The sequence below is a fragment of the Brassica napus genome, chromosome A5, assembly GCF_020379485.1.
Source record: "Brassica napus cultivar Da-Ae chromosome A5, Da-Ae, whole genome shotgun sequence".
Taxonomy (NCBI): Eukaryota; Viridiplantae; Streptophyta; class Magnoliopsida; order Brassicales; family Brassicaceae; genus Brassica; species Brassica napus.
The window spans coordinates 4,747,555-4,763,983 of NC_063438.1; the positions used below are offsets into that span (position 1 = coordinate 4,747,555).

The 16,429-nt window shown below is 37.6% G+C and overlaps 3 protein-coding genes, 1 non-coding gene and 1 pseudogene across 5 annotated transcripts; 1 reads left to right on the top strand and 4 right to left on the bottom strand.

The window, feature by feature from the left end:
* Window positions 1–234: 234 nt before the first annotated feature.
* On the bottom strand, window positions 235–1,961 carry LOC125609287 (annotated as a pseudogene).
* A 441-nt stretch (window positions 1,962–2,402) lies between these two features.
* On the top strand, window positions 2,403–4,065 carry LOC125609286 (pentatricopeptide repeat-containing protein At2g36240-like). The gene has a single exon (XM_048780574.1). The coding sequence runs from the start codon at window positions 2,479–2,481 to the stop codon at window positions 3,976–3,978; it is 1,500 nt and encodes a 499-aa protein (XP_048636531.1). The 5' UTR covers window positions 2,403–2,478; the 3' UTR covers window positions 3,979–4,065.
* A 2,972-nt stretch (window positions 4,066–7,037) lies between these two features.
* Window positions 7,038–9,835, bottom strand: LOC106451127 (protein ABSCISIC ACID-INSENSITIVE 5). 2 transcript variants are annotated; one of them, XM_013892995.3, is made up of 5 exons: window positions 9,620–9,835; window positions 7,756–8,881; window positions 7,606–7,677; window positions 7,491–7,520; window positions 7,038–7,407 (listed from the first exon to the last, which is right to left on the bottom strand). In XM_013892995.3, the coding sequence occupies exons 2-5, from the start codon at window positions 8,872–8,874 to the stop codon at window positions 7,312–7,314; spliced, it is 1,317 nt and encodes a 438-aa protein (XP_013748449.1). In that variant the 5' UTR covers window positions 8,875–8,881; window positions 9,620–9,835; the 3' UTR covers window positions 7,038–7,311.
* A 493-nt stretch (window positions 9,836–10,328) lies between these two features.
* On the bottom strand, window positions 10,329–10,412 carry TRNAY-GUA. The gene is given in 2 exon segments: window positions 10,329–10,364; window positions 10,376–10,412. It is a non-coding gene; the product is annotated as a tRNA-Tyr (tRNA).
* A 344-nt stretch (window positions 10,413–10,756) lies between these two features.
* LOC125609289 lies at window positions 10,757–12,974 on the bottom strand. The gene is made up of 5 exons (XM_048780576.1): window positions 12,767–12,974; window positions 11,974–12,236; window positions 11,675–11,886; window positions 11,336–11,603; window positions 10,757–11,259 (listed from the first exon to the last, which is right to left on the bottom strand). Exons 1-5 carry the CDS (start codon window positions 12,807–12,809, stop codon window positions 10,954–10,956), a joined length of 1,092 nt encoding a protein of 363 aa, XP_048636533.1. The 5' UTR covers window positions 12,810–12,974; the 3' UTR covers window positions 10,757–10,953.
* Between the last annotated feature and the right edge of the window lie 3,455 nt (window positions 12,975–16,429).

The following is a 16,429-nucleotide window of genomic DNA, read 5'->3' on the forward strand; positions in this document are numbered from 1 at the left end:
CCTATATTATTGTATTTTAGATATTCAGAACCAAATTGATTAAGCTCTAGACCAAACTAGTTGGAAGGCAAAGTCAAACTAGTTAGATAGTCGGATATTTGTACAAGATTTTAGATATTTGAAATGTTTCAAGGAAAAAAACCATTCACATATTTATGGCTATTTATTTCTATTACAGTTCAGTTTTTTTTTCAAGTATACTATTTGAACAAAGTCAAATTAGCAATGGAAAAATTCATGAAAAGTATTCATCATCATTGGATTCTTGACTCTTTCAGAAAGATTAGTTGAAAATTGATACTCTTATACAAATAAAACAAATCAACAGATTAAAATGGAGGTTTCAATGCAGTGCTGAAGAGGATTCTTGTTGCTGATGATGCCAAGCAACAACATCTTTGTAAGGTAGATTACCACCAAAAATGTCCAAGGCACTTCCCACTGTTACATCCACACGTCCCTTTCCTGCTTCTTTGATCCTCTCTACATCATCCATCACCGTCACGCCTCCCGCATAAGTTACTGGAATCTGTCATAAAGTCAAAACTACATCTAAGCTCCCTAATCCAAAGCTAAAGACATCAAATTTTCAATCAAGACTCTGACTTTCTAGCACGTCCATGTGTGTTTGTTACTCACCGGAGAATAGTTGCCCAGCAATGCAACAAGCTCTTCATCAATCCCCAGCCTTAAGAAAACAAGTATTAGGATCAGTTACTGACTGACTAATTCAAAATGAGTCCACTCTTAAGACACTGAAAACACACAAAAGCTTACTTCTTTCCTTCAACATCAACACCATGCACCAGAAACTCATCTGCAAACCCTCCAAGAAACTCCAATGATTTCTCATCAAGCAAGACGTCGCTAAACTTCTGCCACCTATCAGTAACAATCGCGTATCTTCCATCCTGTTATAAAACGGGATGAAACTTGTCATAAAAACATCAAACTGAAGATGAAACATGCCGGAGAATCAATCACCTTCTTTCTGCAGCTAAGGTCCAATATCAATCTCTGTTTCCCAACAATCTTCACAAGATCTTTCAGTCTTTCAAGATCAAGCTTACCATTGTTAAACACATACTGAAAAAAAACATCAACAGTAGTAAACATGATTATTACAACTAACACAATCCCCTATGATAACAAATTAAAAAAGAGAGCTATTACCGAAGTGACAATAACATGACTTGCTCCTTCCTCTATAACTCAAACAATTCTCTGAACTGATTCCACCTCCAACTTGCAAACCGCCTAGAATCATCATCGTCTTGTATCAAACCAAACAGTAAGAACAAAACCCCACACCAAAAAGGCATTACCGGGATAAGCATGTAACGCTCCAAGAGCTGCAGCTTGGCTTAAAGGGTCTGCTCCAAGCATTATAACATGACCACCAGTAAGCCCATCTTCTTTGTACATCTTTGCGTACTCCTCAGCGGATTTGTCTGACTCGAAGTTCGTAACGAGAACAGAACCGTCTTCTTTTGAGTCACTTAGAGTGGATCCAACTATTTGTTTCACTTTCCCCTTCAAGAACAATGATATGAAAATCAAGCAGAGAGCTTTATAAAAAAGGATTCAGCTTTTAGTACCTTGTGGATGTCGATGCAAGGTCTGAACTGAACAGCGGATACTACTTGCACCCTCAAGGGTCCTACAAGACATAATCAAAGATTTGAGAAACTGCGTAAAAAAATAAAATAAAATAAACCAGAACCAGGTTCGTACGTTTTTTCTTTTTGGAAAGCAGTGGTACGGAGAGTTTGGGATGTTTGTTGAACAGAGAGCTCTGGTTCTTCTGGAAACAAGGGATGCCACCATTGGAGTAGAACTGAGAGCTGTAAGTTCTCATCTTTGGATTAGGTGAAGAAGATTTATGCAATTTCTGGTTCTACTTCTGGTGATTAGGTGTGGGCCGTGTGGCATGGGTAAACTAACCCAACCAAAATAATTAACCAAATTCAAATATTAGGAACAGAACCAAACTGAACAATTATAAATAACAGAATATTTTCTATTTTTACATATCTTAAATATCTAAATCGAAATATCCAAGTTTTGTAAATACAATTTATAAATCTAATTTTATATGAAAAATAGTTATTCGTCAAAATAATTTAAATTAGAAAAATTTCTTAAGGTAACATTAAAAAAAACTATCAGTGATTTTTTTATCATAAATGAGAGAATTGTATTTTAAATTATTCTGTTTTGCAAAAAAATATTTAAATTATTTAATATTGTGCATGAATAACTCGATATTTATTTAAATTATTATCAAAATCAAAACATATCCTATGTATACCCAAAAGGCCAAAACAACAGACCTAAACTTAACCAAATACCTGAATCACATACCCAAACTTAGAAATTCGGTTTATTCCGGTTTTATCAATAACCAGAGATGATTTGATTAAACTGGACTCGGCGAAAAAGTTCCGATCTTTAGGAATTCTCCGACAAAACAGAGTGATGCGGTGGAACAAGAAGAACGTCATCAACCTCGTCTCCAACTCCACACACCTCCCTGCCCCTCTATCCCCGCCGCCACCCGAGATCTACCGCTTACCCCATCCTCCACCCAAACCTCCCAACAACAACACCCCAATCCCTCCCACTCTCACTCTCTCTCCATCTCCACGTCACTCCCACTTCCTCACCTTCCTCGAATCCAACCTCCCCCACCACCAATCCCTAACCCCCAAATCCCTCACCCAATTCCTCCGATCCCACCTCCGCCACCACCCTCTCTTCGCCCACCACGACTTCGCCGTCTTCACCTGGGCCTCCACCCTCGACGCCTTCCGCCACGACCACGACTCCTTCCTCTGGATGTCGCGTTCCCTCGCCGCCACCCACCGCTTCTCCGATCTCCACCGTCTCCTCCTTTTCATCGCCTCGAACCCCTGCCCTTGCGCATCAGGGATCTTCTCTTGCCCAAAGCTCGAATCTTTATTCAGTTCCGGGATCGACGCCTTCTGCAGAGCTGGGAAGATGGATTACGCTCTGTTAGCGTTTGAGACAATGAAGAGATTGATCGATGGGAAGATAAGCGTTGGAGTTTACAACACTGTGTTGAATGGGTATGTGAAGAAGAAGGGTTGTGATATGGAGAAGGCGTTGGGGTTTTACAAGAGGATGGTGAAGGTCGATGCGTGTACGTTTAATATTCTCATCAACGGTTATTGCAGGAGCGGTGAGTTTGAGATGGCGTTGGGTGTGTTTAAGGAGATGAGGGAGAGAGGTTGTGAGCCTAATGTGGTTAGCTTCAATACTATTATAAGAGGGTTTTTAGGGAAGGGGAAGGTTGAGGAAGGTGTTAGAATGGCTTACGAGATGATTGAGTTAGGTTGTGGAGTCTCTGAAGCTACTTGCGAGATTCTTGTTGATGGGTTGTGTAGAGAAGGTTTGGTTGATGATGCTACAAGGTTGGTGATGGATCTGACGGCGAAGAGGGTTTTACCTAAAGGGTTTGATTATGGGAGTTTAGTTGAGAAGCTTTGTAGAGATAAGAAAGTGGATAGAGCGGTGGAGATGGTGGAGGAGGTGTGGAAGAATAAGGGTGGAGCTCCGTGTTTGATTGCTTGTACTACACTCGTCGAAGGGTTGAGGAGATCAGGGAGAGCGGAGAAAGCTTCAGAGTTTATGGAGAAGATGATTATGAATGTAGGCTTGGTTCCTGATAGTGTGACGTTTAACTTGCTTCTTCGGGATCTCTGTGATTCTGGTCGTTCGATGGATGCAAACAGGTTGAGAGTGTTGGCAACAGGCAAAGGGTTTGAGGCTGATGAGACGACGTACCGTGTTTTGGTTTCGGGGTTCTCGAAAGAAGGGAGAAGGAAGGAAGGAGAGGTTTTGGTGAATGAGATGTTGGATAAAGACATGTTGTCTGATATCTTTACATATAATAGATTGATGGATGGTTTGTCCACAGGTGGAAAATTTTCAAAGAAGCAAGTCCGGTTAGATTAACCAGTGAGACTTCTTCGGCCAAAGGAATATGTCAAACACATTTGATTTTGAAGAAAATGAGATATGAAATGGAAACCAAGTTATATAGTAGAGGTCTCATAATATTTAATTGTGACTAGAGAGAGATTAGGTATGAATTGTAACGATAACAATCTCCAAAAGCCAAAACCAATTCAGACAAGGAGGCTCACTTTTGTTACGAAAAGCAAAGTCTCACTCTTTTTTCTTTTTTTTTTTTTTGCTTTGTAGAGAAAATCTCCTTTTATTAGAGTTTTTAATAGAAAAAAAAACTGTAATTTTTCTTGTTCATGTAAATATGAGACATTACTTTGCTTTGTCTACAACATTTAAAGTTACACGAAACTAGTAAATGATTCACTTTACTCTTGTCTGATTCCTTATCTATACTAATCAATGTCAGTTTAAAAAAAAAATATTGGGTCACTTGAGTCAATTTTTATTTTTGCTGTGTCGTTTACAGATAAATTTGGGTTGCCGAGTATTTCGTGATTTTGATAGCAACTAGAAAGATGTAGCCATTGTACAAACCGTGGCATCCACAACTTTTCTCTTGGAACATCCAGATCAAGGGAAAGGCTTGGTTGATATAAATATATGAACTTGTGGTCCCATTGGTTCTGTTATTTCTTGGGCTGCAACTTCTGGACTCAGGTGATGGAAAACATAAACTCACTACTATAAATACTAAATAGAGCCATAGAGGGTTAAAAAGGCGTGACATGTCTCGCTGGTTCTGAAAGCAAATGTGCGCATTTGTTTTATTTAGATACTATCATAGATATAAAGCTAACCCCATCTGGATTACACACTACCAACCTTTTTTTTATACGTACGCATAATTAAGTCTTTCTTAGCAAAATCACACATACACAAACCCATCTCATTCCAACCTTCACGTTGACTTGACTGGTCATATGAATGAACGTATGGCTTAGTTATCTGTAGAAACCTACAACATTATAAGATTGCCACATGCAAGTTACAAAACCAAAGACTTGAAGTGAAACAACAATAACTAAACATAAGTAAATAAAACACACACATAAATAAGAAAAAAATTAAAGACAACAATAACTAAACATATAGAAAAAAATGATTGAAAACATATAAATGGCAAAAGACACATCATACAAGGAATCTCCAAATCGAGAGTCAAAATGAAGGTGAAGGTAGGCATACACTTGATTAGATATACAATCGGAAAATATGCAACGTAAACGAAGATTTGATAAATCAATTTTATTGTTGGTCGACATTTGTGCAGCAAACTATATATGATAAAACCAATACTTTTATAAAAACTATAGAACATCAAAGAGTAAAAACTACCTGTGTAGCACCAGAATCAACCACACTTAGTGGGAACCTCTTGACTCTGAAATCAAATATGTTAGCAGAAACATTTCTTCTCCTCCTATAACATTTCTCCATTCACCAGCTTCATCATCAAACCAGAGTAATTCATCAGCCAGAACCTGACAAAATAGTGGTCTTCTCAGGTTTCTTCTCCGAACAAAACCAACTACTATGCGTAGGCTTAGTAGAGTTGTTGTCGCCTAAACATATGTACACCATCAGCTCCTTCAGACCTTCTTCTGACCGCCTCTTGAAGATAATTTCCGATCAAAGAATGAAATCAAGACCACGTGAAGTAAAAGCGTCGGTCCGGTGGTATTGGATTGGTACTCGCGTGAGGCAATCAAGGGTTACGTTGTCGCAATTGTTCTCATGAAAAAGCGTCATCTTTCTGCGCGAAGAAGAATATCAACAATGCGAACTGAACTGAATAAAATCTTTCTTGTCCAAAATGAATAGGTTGACAATTTCAATTTTTTTCTAGTTGCTTTTTAGTGGGTTTTTTGGCCAAACATATAGTAGTTATGGCGAATTAATAACTTGCTGGAAACTTGTAATGGACACTACTATCTGGTATCTGACCAAAAACAAGGATTTCGTCTTCCAGCACTGGCACTGTCTCTTAAAAAAATATATGAAAGCTAGTCTTGATCTTCTCAGGACACTTGTAGAGGAATATCACCCCCCCCCCCCCCCCCCCCCCCCCCCCCTACCATCAACCCATGCAAAGGACAGATTCATTCAAAACTGGTAAAAAGGTATTATTACTTTTAGTAACAAAAACAAAACCTTGATTTTTAGTCTAGTCAGCAAATCATACATAAATAAAACATTTTTTTTTTCAGAATGATTTATATGTAGCCTAATCAATAATCTCAAATAAAGCGTCTAGCTACCATCTAGCGATTTCTTGAATATGTTGCTTCACGAAATCCTGTTCTGGCCAAGGAATCCGAAACAATCGCTTTGGGTTTTCTGACCGAAAATGCTGTTTGCTGGAAGTGTTGGCGCTATATCAATAAAATGAATCCAAACGCTAGTGTTTATCTTCTTCAACAGCTTGTACACCGTTGGATCGATCATTCAATATTAATATCATCAACCGATGCAATGAAACAATTCATTCAACAGTTGTTCATGGTTTCTTTGACATTATTAGCTGGAGAAGGAATGCCTGTTGTTTTAGCCAAGGATGCTAGAGCAATCGCTATCTGGTGTCTGATGGGAAACGTTGATTGCTGGAGGCACTGGGATAGTGTTTATAAAGCAGAATATAAAAGTTGGAAGGATCATTCCCTTAAACTACCATCATCACCGAGTGATATTGTCATTCTCCGTCACACTATGAAGAGCTTCAGGCTAAAGGTAATGCCTATTAGTCGTCTAACTCCACTCTTGATTTCATCTCTGATCTTCACTTGTGCACGTTTTCTCAGAACAAAAAAGGCATCACTGAAAGAGAAAGCTTCTCTTTACAAAGAAGCTGACAAGTTATGCAAAGTGATATCCCGGAAACTCTCCCGCGGAAGTATTACTGTTGCGGTTCCAGTTACTGCAGTAACCACTGCTGCACTTGTTCTGTTGTATCTGAGCGTGTTTGTTGTTTTCAAGTAGATGTAAGTATCGCGTGTGGGAATTTGAGTGCTGACCAAGGAGTAATCATTGATTTTTTGGACCAAGAGTAGTTGTCACATTCGAGTACTAACCAGATAAAAATACAAACAGAAACAGTTGCTTGGGAAGGATTGTAATAAATCTAGTGACATAACACTTGTCATATTCTCTAAAGATTTTATGATGTTGAAACAGAGAATCACTTTCTTGTTGACAAAGGAACAGCTCTCAACACATAAAAGCATCAAAGTAAAAGATAATTTTATTATCTCATTCCTCAAAAGGACAAAACAAACCAACCTACCAACACCGTCTTCATCTTTTACTGCTTGTTTGTTTGTTTCAGAGAGGGCAACTAGGGTTCCTCATCAATGTCCGTAATCTCCCGCTCACTTTTGGCACTTTAGGTTGTGCTCTTGTCTTCAAACTTTCAAAATACTGCAACCATAAAACGAACAATGATTGTAGTGCTTCTCAGACACAAGTACATATTTGGTTCCAAGAAATGCAAAAGCTACTACCTGTTGCTTCCTCTTCCTCTCCAACTCTCCCTGTTGAAACAAAACCAAAACAAAGACCAATTGTTACAATCCCTTTCACAAAAAAAGAATTAGTGTTTCAAAGATTAATAAATACCAATGCATGTTTTAGCTGAGCGTTCTCTTCTTTCAACTGGTTCAGTTCTGCTTCCAACTCCACCGTATATGCCTTCATAACAATCATAACAACAAATTAGCTTTTATGCTAATATGAACATTCATAGACATAAATGATTACAATATTAACCTGCTTTCTTGCTCTAGACCTGGCAGCAGACTCACGGTTCTTGATCATCCTCCTCTGCCTTCTCTCCACTACTTTCTCCACCGGACCATCCACTACTCTCTTCCTCCCTCTTAACCCTCCCATATCAACTCCATACTGACCTCCTATGTTATCCACTTGCCCATGTCCTAACCCATCAGACGACACAGGGCTTAACGGTCCCACCATCCCCATCTGCTGTCCACCTGCTCCAAACCCGCCACCACCGCCGTAACAAACACCTGGCTGAACCGGTGGTGCCTGCTGATACCCTCCTCCTCCTCCTGTCCTTTTACCATAATCACCTACACCCACCGGGAAAGAAGGATCACCACCTCCTGAAAACACACCGTAAAGCTGTTGCTGCTGAGTAGATGCCGGTATAACACTAGTCGGGGTCGGGTTTAACATAGGTTTAGGGTTAGTAGGGTGCTCTCTAACTACACCAGCCTTCACCAGGAAATCCTCAAGCGTCATCTCCCCAAACGTTGGTTGCCTAGCTGCACTCTCACCACCGCCGTTATTAGCATTGTTTTGACCGTTACTACTACTAGTACTACGTCCGTTGCTGTTGTCTGCACCCCCACTACCGCCACCTCTATGTATCTCAGACCAAACCTCTTCAACAGTCTTCCTACAAAGAGGAGCTGGAAGTGTCAACGAGCCTTGTCGTGGAAGACTCGGCTGCTTAGCTATCCCTGGCTTCTTATTAACCCCTTGGTTACCTGAGGAGCCACCACCACCACTAAAGACGCCGCTCTCGGTTCCACCGTTGTTGTTGTTGTTGAAACCGTTATGATTCGGTGGAACGGGATGTGAAGCTGCTGCGGCTGTTTGGTGATTGTTGTTGTTATTCTCCTCAGCGTTCCAAATAGAGACGAGGAACTCGTCCATGTTCATGGACCCGAAGTTCTTGCCGTTCTCGCAGAGAGCGTGTTGGAACTCGTCGAGTGTCAATGAGTAGATGGAGGATTGTCTTCCCAAAGAAGAAAATGGATGATTCTCTCCTCCTCCTCCACCAGCTCCTCCATTTTGTCTTGCTTGCGCCGTCGATGTTTCTACTTCTCGTTCAGACATCATCTCTGTTTCTCTGCCCACCATCTACCAGCTGCAGACAAACAACGTCAAGATTTCGCATATGGATATTACAATCTTTTTATGCTATATTAATGCTCAAAGGACCACAATTTAATGAAAAAGTTAAAAAAAAATTAATTTCCTGAGATATTTGTTTTAAGTTTTGAACGGGTACATCTAGTAAAGTAGTGGAGATTTATACAGATGCGAATCACTTCAATGTTACATGAAAAAAGGTCTAATATAAAAAAGAATCTCTATGGTATTGAAGACGGTCCACGTGAAATAAAGAAGAACGGTCTACATCATGACAGCGACAAGCGACTACTAAATTTAGCAATAAACAAACTAATAATTTCTCATTTCAATAAAGGTTCCGTTTCCGAAAGAGGAAAATATACACCCACATCATTAAGCCAACTTATCAACAAGACAACACATGAGTTTTGGTTTATTTCTTTTAAAACGTTGATATTTGTTTAGAGCTTAATCTAATACAATCCTAAAAATGAAACAATTATTACTGAGTGTGAGTACCACTTTCTTTCATGATTATCCACTTTATAAATAAATAAAAAATATTTTTTATTCGCAGAGAAGAACCGTAAAGCAAACAAACACCTAAACAATCTTATATAATCTGTTAAATCAAAGATATTTAGCTAAATTAGCTAAAACTAATTAAGTAATTGCTCTCTAATTTTTTTAATCCAGGACATATTCCTCAAGATCTTGAGGACAAAAATAACTACAAAAACTGAAAGAGAACCTGCAAATTAAATCTGTCTCCCAAAAGCGGTGGCTCACTGTTCCTCCACCACCGAAAAAAGATGAGAAACTACTTTTTTTTTCTGTTTCTCGGAGGTTCTCCTCCTTCACATAGATTCAAAGACTTCAGAGATTTTTTTTACTGAGAAACTTGTGTGTTTGGTGTTGGAAAGAGGAGAGAGAGAGAGAGATAAATTGTTGAGGGAGGCGGTAAAAGAGGTTAGATGATATATTTATATTCACCGTGAGTAAGGGTGGCGCGTGGGACCTACGAGCAGTGGCGTGAAGTTAAACATCTTTTGTCTAAAGTTATCTCTTTGACCAATGAGATTTCAAAGAGATGGAAACATAGAGAAGTCCAGGTCCAGGCCCAAGATCAGAGGCAAAGAATCGGTTCGGCTACGTCGACACGTATGATACACGTGTTGTCTTACTGCTTCTTGGAGTGTCTTCGGTAGAGCATGACACGTGTGACTCTCTGCTACAAAATGTTGATTTACGTCAAAACTCTCTCTTGATTCTTTTGTCAGCATAGCACGTGAGGAAACTGGATTACGAGTTAAGAAACTGATATAAAAGTATATATCCAACAACACGTAATAAGAGCTTATTAACAAAAAAAAAAAACATGTTTCCATTTCGAACATCCGCTTGCGAGCGCACATGAATTATTTGTTCAGAATTAAGAAAAAAATATTTCGGACAAAAAATCCGACCTGCCGGAATCGAACCAGCGACCTAAAGATTACAGCAACTACTACAGTCTTCCGCTCTACCAACTGAGCTAAGGTCGGATGTTGATTTTACTTCCTATTTAACCATTCATATACTTAAACATAGTTCAGTCTGGGCCATTGTCCATATTAAACGTTAGTGAACACTACATTCTATGCCCTTAACAGTAAAAACAAAAATCAAGATACAAGGTCCAATTCGTTTTGGGCTCACAGAATTAACTATTATTTTGATATTTTCACCTTTGCTTACAAAAATGAATACGACTTCTTTTCTATTTGTAAAAGTAAAAGATTACACATAGCTTCTGCTCTAACTAAACTAATACTACTATCAATGCACCTTGTTTTCTACCGTCATATTCCACGTTGTATAGCTTAAGACTAATATTATTGTGACATATGTAAGTAGTATTCATCAATAAATCACACTAAAATTAGTAAAAAGATCACCAACAAAGTATATTAGTAGTAATCAAAAGATCTACTAAGAAATTTGAGATATTCATGAATCTCTCTAGTCGTTTCAAAGTACTTCATAGCAACTCATGTCACAAAACAAATCAGCCCATTGTTCTGAGAGAGAAGATGAATCTTTCGTTTAGTTCTTGACTTCTTCGTTGGTTAAGAGCGTCTTAACGATGTTATCAACCATACCCGGAAAAAGAGGAAACATATGCCCTGCTCCAGGAATCTCATGGTAATGAATCCATGGCAGCTTCTTAGCAACGTAACGTTGTAGAGTCACAGGTACTAAAGCGTCATCATCTCCCTGCCACAAGTGCACTGATCCCTCCTTGTTAGGGAACAAGTTCTCCAGCTCCATTGGATCGAACTCCCATTTTCCAAACCCAACAATCATGTCACGGATCACTGTCTCATGTGTTCCTTGCTGCCTTATTTCTCCCTGCATGAGATAGTTTGATTAGGTCAAGTTGCGTGAATAAGAAAAAAGTGATGAAGAATGTTAATATCTATTACACCTCATGTGGCCTCCCTGCAGCACCAATCTTGAAGAGGATCTCTTTGTCAGAGTTAGACAACAAACCGAGGTTTCTGGTCACAACACTTGACCCAAGAAACCACTTCTGAGAGTTCCACCAGTGAGTAAGCCAAGGAGCATAGTGTGCAACACGAACCGCCCATTGGTCGTTTCTCGGTTGTAGATTATAAGCTTCCTTTGAGATGTCTGATGGAAAGCTCTTCCACCAATAGTTCACCACTGGAGTTACAAGAGCTGCTCCAGCTAACCTAAAGAACCAAACACATCATCTCAAAATCATTCCCTTTCAATAATGCCATCATTAAACAATGTGTATTACCTGTGAGGAATGTATTTAAGGCATGCCCATGTAGCTTGTCCACCCATAGAGTACCCTATTATATAGAACTTAGTCCCTAGACTCAACTGATCAGCAAGCTCCTCTATGTCCAAAGCCAAGCTTTTGGGAGTACGGTTTGGGTCAGCATCACTCTCTCCGTAACCAGGTCTATCAAATGAAACCATATATACACCTAGTCCCTCCTTAATATCCTACAAACATTCATATGTTTTTCTTAAGTTTTAGCTCTTTAAACTGATTGCAAGAAACAGAAACTAGTAAAAGATGTGTAGTAGTACCGGTGACAATAGAGCTGCAAAGGCATTGTCGTGCCTGCAACTATCGGATCCATGGACAAAGACGATTTTACGGGCAGCTTGATCTCTGGGAACACCGTGCTCCTTGTAAGCCAAGTGTCTTCCGTCTCTAAGTTTAATTCTTGGTGCTGTGACAGATGGACCACCAGGAGAGCCGCATAGCTTTGGAGGAGGAGGTTGGAGTGCTTGGTAAGTGGAAGTAGCTATACAGACAGAGAACACGACCAACAGCTTGTAGAGAACACCTGTACATCAAAGATTCAGACAAAACAGACAATTGTTTCTCAATGAATCTTAAAGGGCAAGAAACAATGATGTGGAAAGAGTAAAGTTTTTTATGACTAAAATTGTTGAAAACTCACTCATGGGCATTTATTAAGGACACATTAAACAAGTATTCTTGGAATATAAAACTAATATCCCTGTGTAAATAATTGGCAAATGATGAACTAAAAATAATAATCAATCAAAATTCACAAAAATGGGCAGGACCCACTGTAAAAAAATATCAAACGAATCTTCATCGTTAGATTTACTATTTGCTTATGTTTTGCCTTCATTTTTTTGGAGAGATTCTTTCCTTTTGTATAGGAGGAACATTCATGAAACGAAATTTCCAGATTAAGTAAAAAGCTATCATTAAATGCATCGTCTTAAATTCAACAATCTTAATCATCAATTCATTTCATCAGCCTGACCCTATTCTGGAACCTTTATCTGATTGCTGCAAAGTAGAAAAATCGAAATATTATGGAAGAAGAAGAAGATGTCGAACCTGAGGAGCGGGAGCTGGCGGAGTCTGTCGATCCAGTAGCCATTGGCCAGATAGAGAGAAGCAGAGAGAAACAGAGGGAGAGAGAAAAGTAGCTGGTAAGTGAAAGAAGTAGTTTGGGTCCTGTAATAAACGCAAGTTTACTTTCAACTTTAGCAGATTTGGTCGTTTCTTGGTTGTTTGGTTAACCCACTGTAATAGGAATGAGATGTGAATCTGCTTAATCCACGTCATCCGTTGATTGCTATTGCCGCGATTCTAGATAAAAAATAGTTACCATCATCCCTACAGTTAAACAAATTTTGTAAATAGAAAATAAGACCCCAAAAACTGTAAAATGTGTAAAAAAAATGTGCAAAGTTACCAAACTCAAACATGAATATGGTTAGGTACATATCAGTTTCAAATATGTGTGGTATAGTGTTCGTTTATATTTTTACAAAAATACATGTGTGAGTTCCCGTGACAGCTTTTATAATATAAAAGATTATATAGTAATTAACTAATAAATTATAAATTATATGTTATTGGTGTGGTGTACCTAAGATATATAAGCTAACAATTTTCATTAGCCTAGTAGTAAATGAATATCTAGTAGACACTCCACCATTCGAATTTAATTTTTGTTGTGAAAAATTATTTACAATATTTAGATTCTCAGCAAAGAGGTGAAATCACTTTTTTTTCACACACACAAAAACACAATTTTGGTAACACAAATATAGGACTTAGAAAAAGAAGAGTGTTGATTTATAACTCTTGTGTTTGTTTATAATTGGTTCAAAACATTTAAAATATTAAATATAATTAAAATAACTAAATTCTAATAAAATAGTAATAGTGTTAAATTTAGTTATTTAATTAACATACTTTACGAATGAACATGCTTTATACAATGAATCGTGTTAGGTGTACCTTCTCCACGACCATCACCATGAAATCTTTATACTAACAATCCAAATAACTAATAATTTAGTTTCGATAATGACAAATTATGAATTATAACACAGGCTACACTTTCACCAGGAATTGGAGTTTAACATTTGAAATTCAATGCAATCGTATTTAATTTCGAACTAATTCTTCATGACTAGTTGAATCCGGACTAACTAGGTTTCGTCTAGTTCAGATTCAGTTGAGTTCATTAAATTTTGTGACCTTCAGATCTTTAAAATTTTCAGTTTAGAAAGTGTAGCAACCAAATTCTAAAATATAAATCTAGCCGTGTTGGGGTTGGGGAACCAACACGTTACTCGAATTGAATAAATAGTATAAATTATGTTAAAACACTATTATTCTGGTTTCTAAAGACACTGTAAAACTCAAATGAATATTCTAGAAAAAACAACTAATAATCATTATAATCTTATCATCGAAAAAGTGTTTGTTTAGAGTCTTTTTTTTTTTGAACAAGGGTTGATGATGGTCTTGAACCTTGAAGTCATATGTATTGAAACATGAATGAGTACATTGAGTGGATGGTATAGTGTTTGTACCATGAGTTTTGTATTTTTTACAAACAAAAAAAAATTGAAAATTTTGTATGGATGTGGTGTTTGCTACAAGAGAAAGACTAATGAGGCTCTGAGCTGAGAAGAGAACATGATTGATGGTTGTGCAACCTTTTGCAGTCGGGACAGATTCCACATGCGTGGGACATTTTACCTTAGTTTCATCTTTTCTACATGTCACAGCCAACTGCATTATGTTTCTTTGGCCCTCATACTAACTTACTGGATGTATAATAAATACATAGTGAGTTCAACAAGCCTCTGCATGATTATGATTCCGATGTTACTAAGTGATTGGTCAAGGTATTTTGAGAATATTAAAGTTACTTTCTTGATTTGAGTAGCTAACTCCAGTTTTTTTCTTCTTATCATTCAAGATAGTGTTGCCAAAATAGTACATTTACAACAAAATTCTGGTAATAAGCAACCAGTTGGTCCACACCAACTAATATGTGTGGTGAGAGTTATTTGGCTTCCTCATGGAACATTGTTGGTTTCTTTATTCTACTTGCTTGTAACTTTTAAAATTTAACCATTAGTTTGGTTTGTGATCAGGCAAACACATGTTTGGATGTTGAACAAGAGTTGAAGGATGTGATGTTCTGCCATGTTCACAAACTATAAAAAAGGATATAAAAATTGATGAGACTTCAAAAGATCTGCCTATCATCATGTGTGGCGGTTTCAACATGGTTCTTGAGAGGTATGACTGACTCACACTTACCTATGTTGAGACAAATACATCAAATGTTATATATTGTTAAACTTTTCCTTTGCAAAACAATGATTCTCATTCACTTGATGTAAGGAGGAAGATCAACTCATTGCACCATAATACATATAAACCGTATATTTTCATAGAATTGATAAAATTGGATCAAATGTTCATAAAACAACAATCTACTTCTCACTAGATAAGATTGATATGAATCAATCCAGCAACAATGAAAAACTATGGGAAATTTTTCTAGAAAGTACATAGAGAAACTCACAAGAATTCTCTGATTATTTCCATCTAATTGACTTCCATGAGTTATATACTATTGATGACGTGGTCTATTAATGATCCTTTGGGAATCTTGCACAAAGTTTGATCACAAATTGACAATTTTTTCAAGTAAATACATATTCAAGCTCTTAGCCTCCACTTATTTCTAGTACTAGGACAAAGAAAATGAGACTGAATGTACTAAAAGGTGAGTGCCTACTCTGCCTTTTCAAGACTCAAAATGGTGTAGAATTGGATACACACAAGACGAGAATAGACTCTACTTAATCATTGTTTACCATCTCTACCAAGGATCTCTCAACATGTCATGATTACCTATTTTACACATGTTTGATTGACTACATATTTTACTCAACTAATCGTGTCGCATGTTACATTATTATATTTCTTGTCAAAACTAACAAACAATTTTGTCTTTTATAAGAGCATTTTCTGAGAGTGGAAAGCTTGATGGAGTTACTAGATCAAAAAGAAGTGAATGAAAACACATGTCTCCCATCTAAGCGTTGAATTTCTAGCCACATTGTACACTTAGCCCAGTTTAAGTGCACATCTTGGAAACATGGGAGATATGAATGCATTGGAGACAAATATAAGAATAAACGATACAAATCATTGACATTATATCATTCCGAGTTAGGCTTTGGGAAGCTCATATAGTGAAAAAAAAACACAAGTATTAGTTTGAGACATAGCTCTTTTGTTCCTTATGAATATCTTTGGATTTGGGATATCTTCTTATATTGAGTCAGTAGTACTATCCATTCTTGGGACTCATTTTTGTTATATCCTATGAGTATATTGGGTATGTTGGACGATTCAACGCTCTTCGGCTATTTTCAAATCATCAGTGAGAAATTTTATAGTTTTCAAACCTACAAGTGAAGTTGTGTTATAAGAAACCAAGAACATTATCAAAACATCTAAACCAGCAAACTGGGAGAGCACAACCAACTTTCCAAAAGAGTCAGCTCCTTTCTTTTTACTCCTCCACAAACTCTAAGGTTAGGGCCTGCCTATATAGTTATGGAACTGAATACAATCATTACAAATACAATGATCCATGCCAAAATATGGTATAAGACCAGAGCTACATTGGTGATAAATTAACAACTAAGCAAACAACAAAAGTTGAGTATCTTTCTG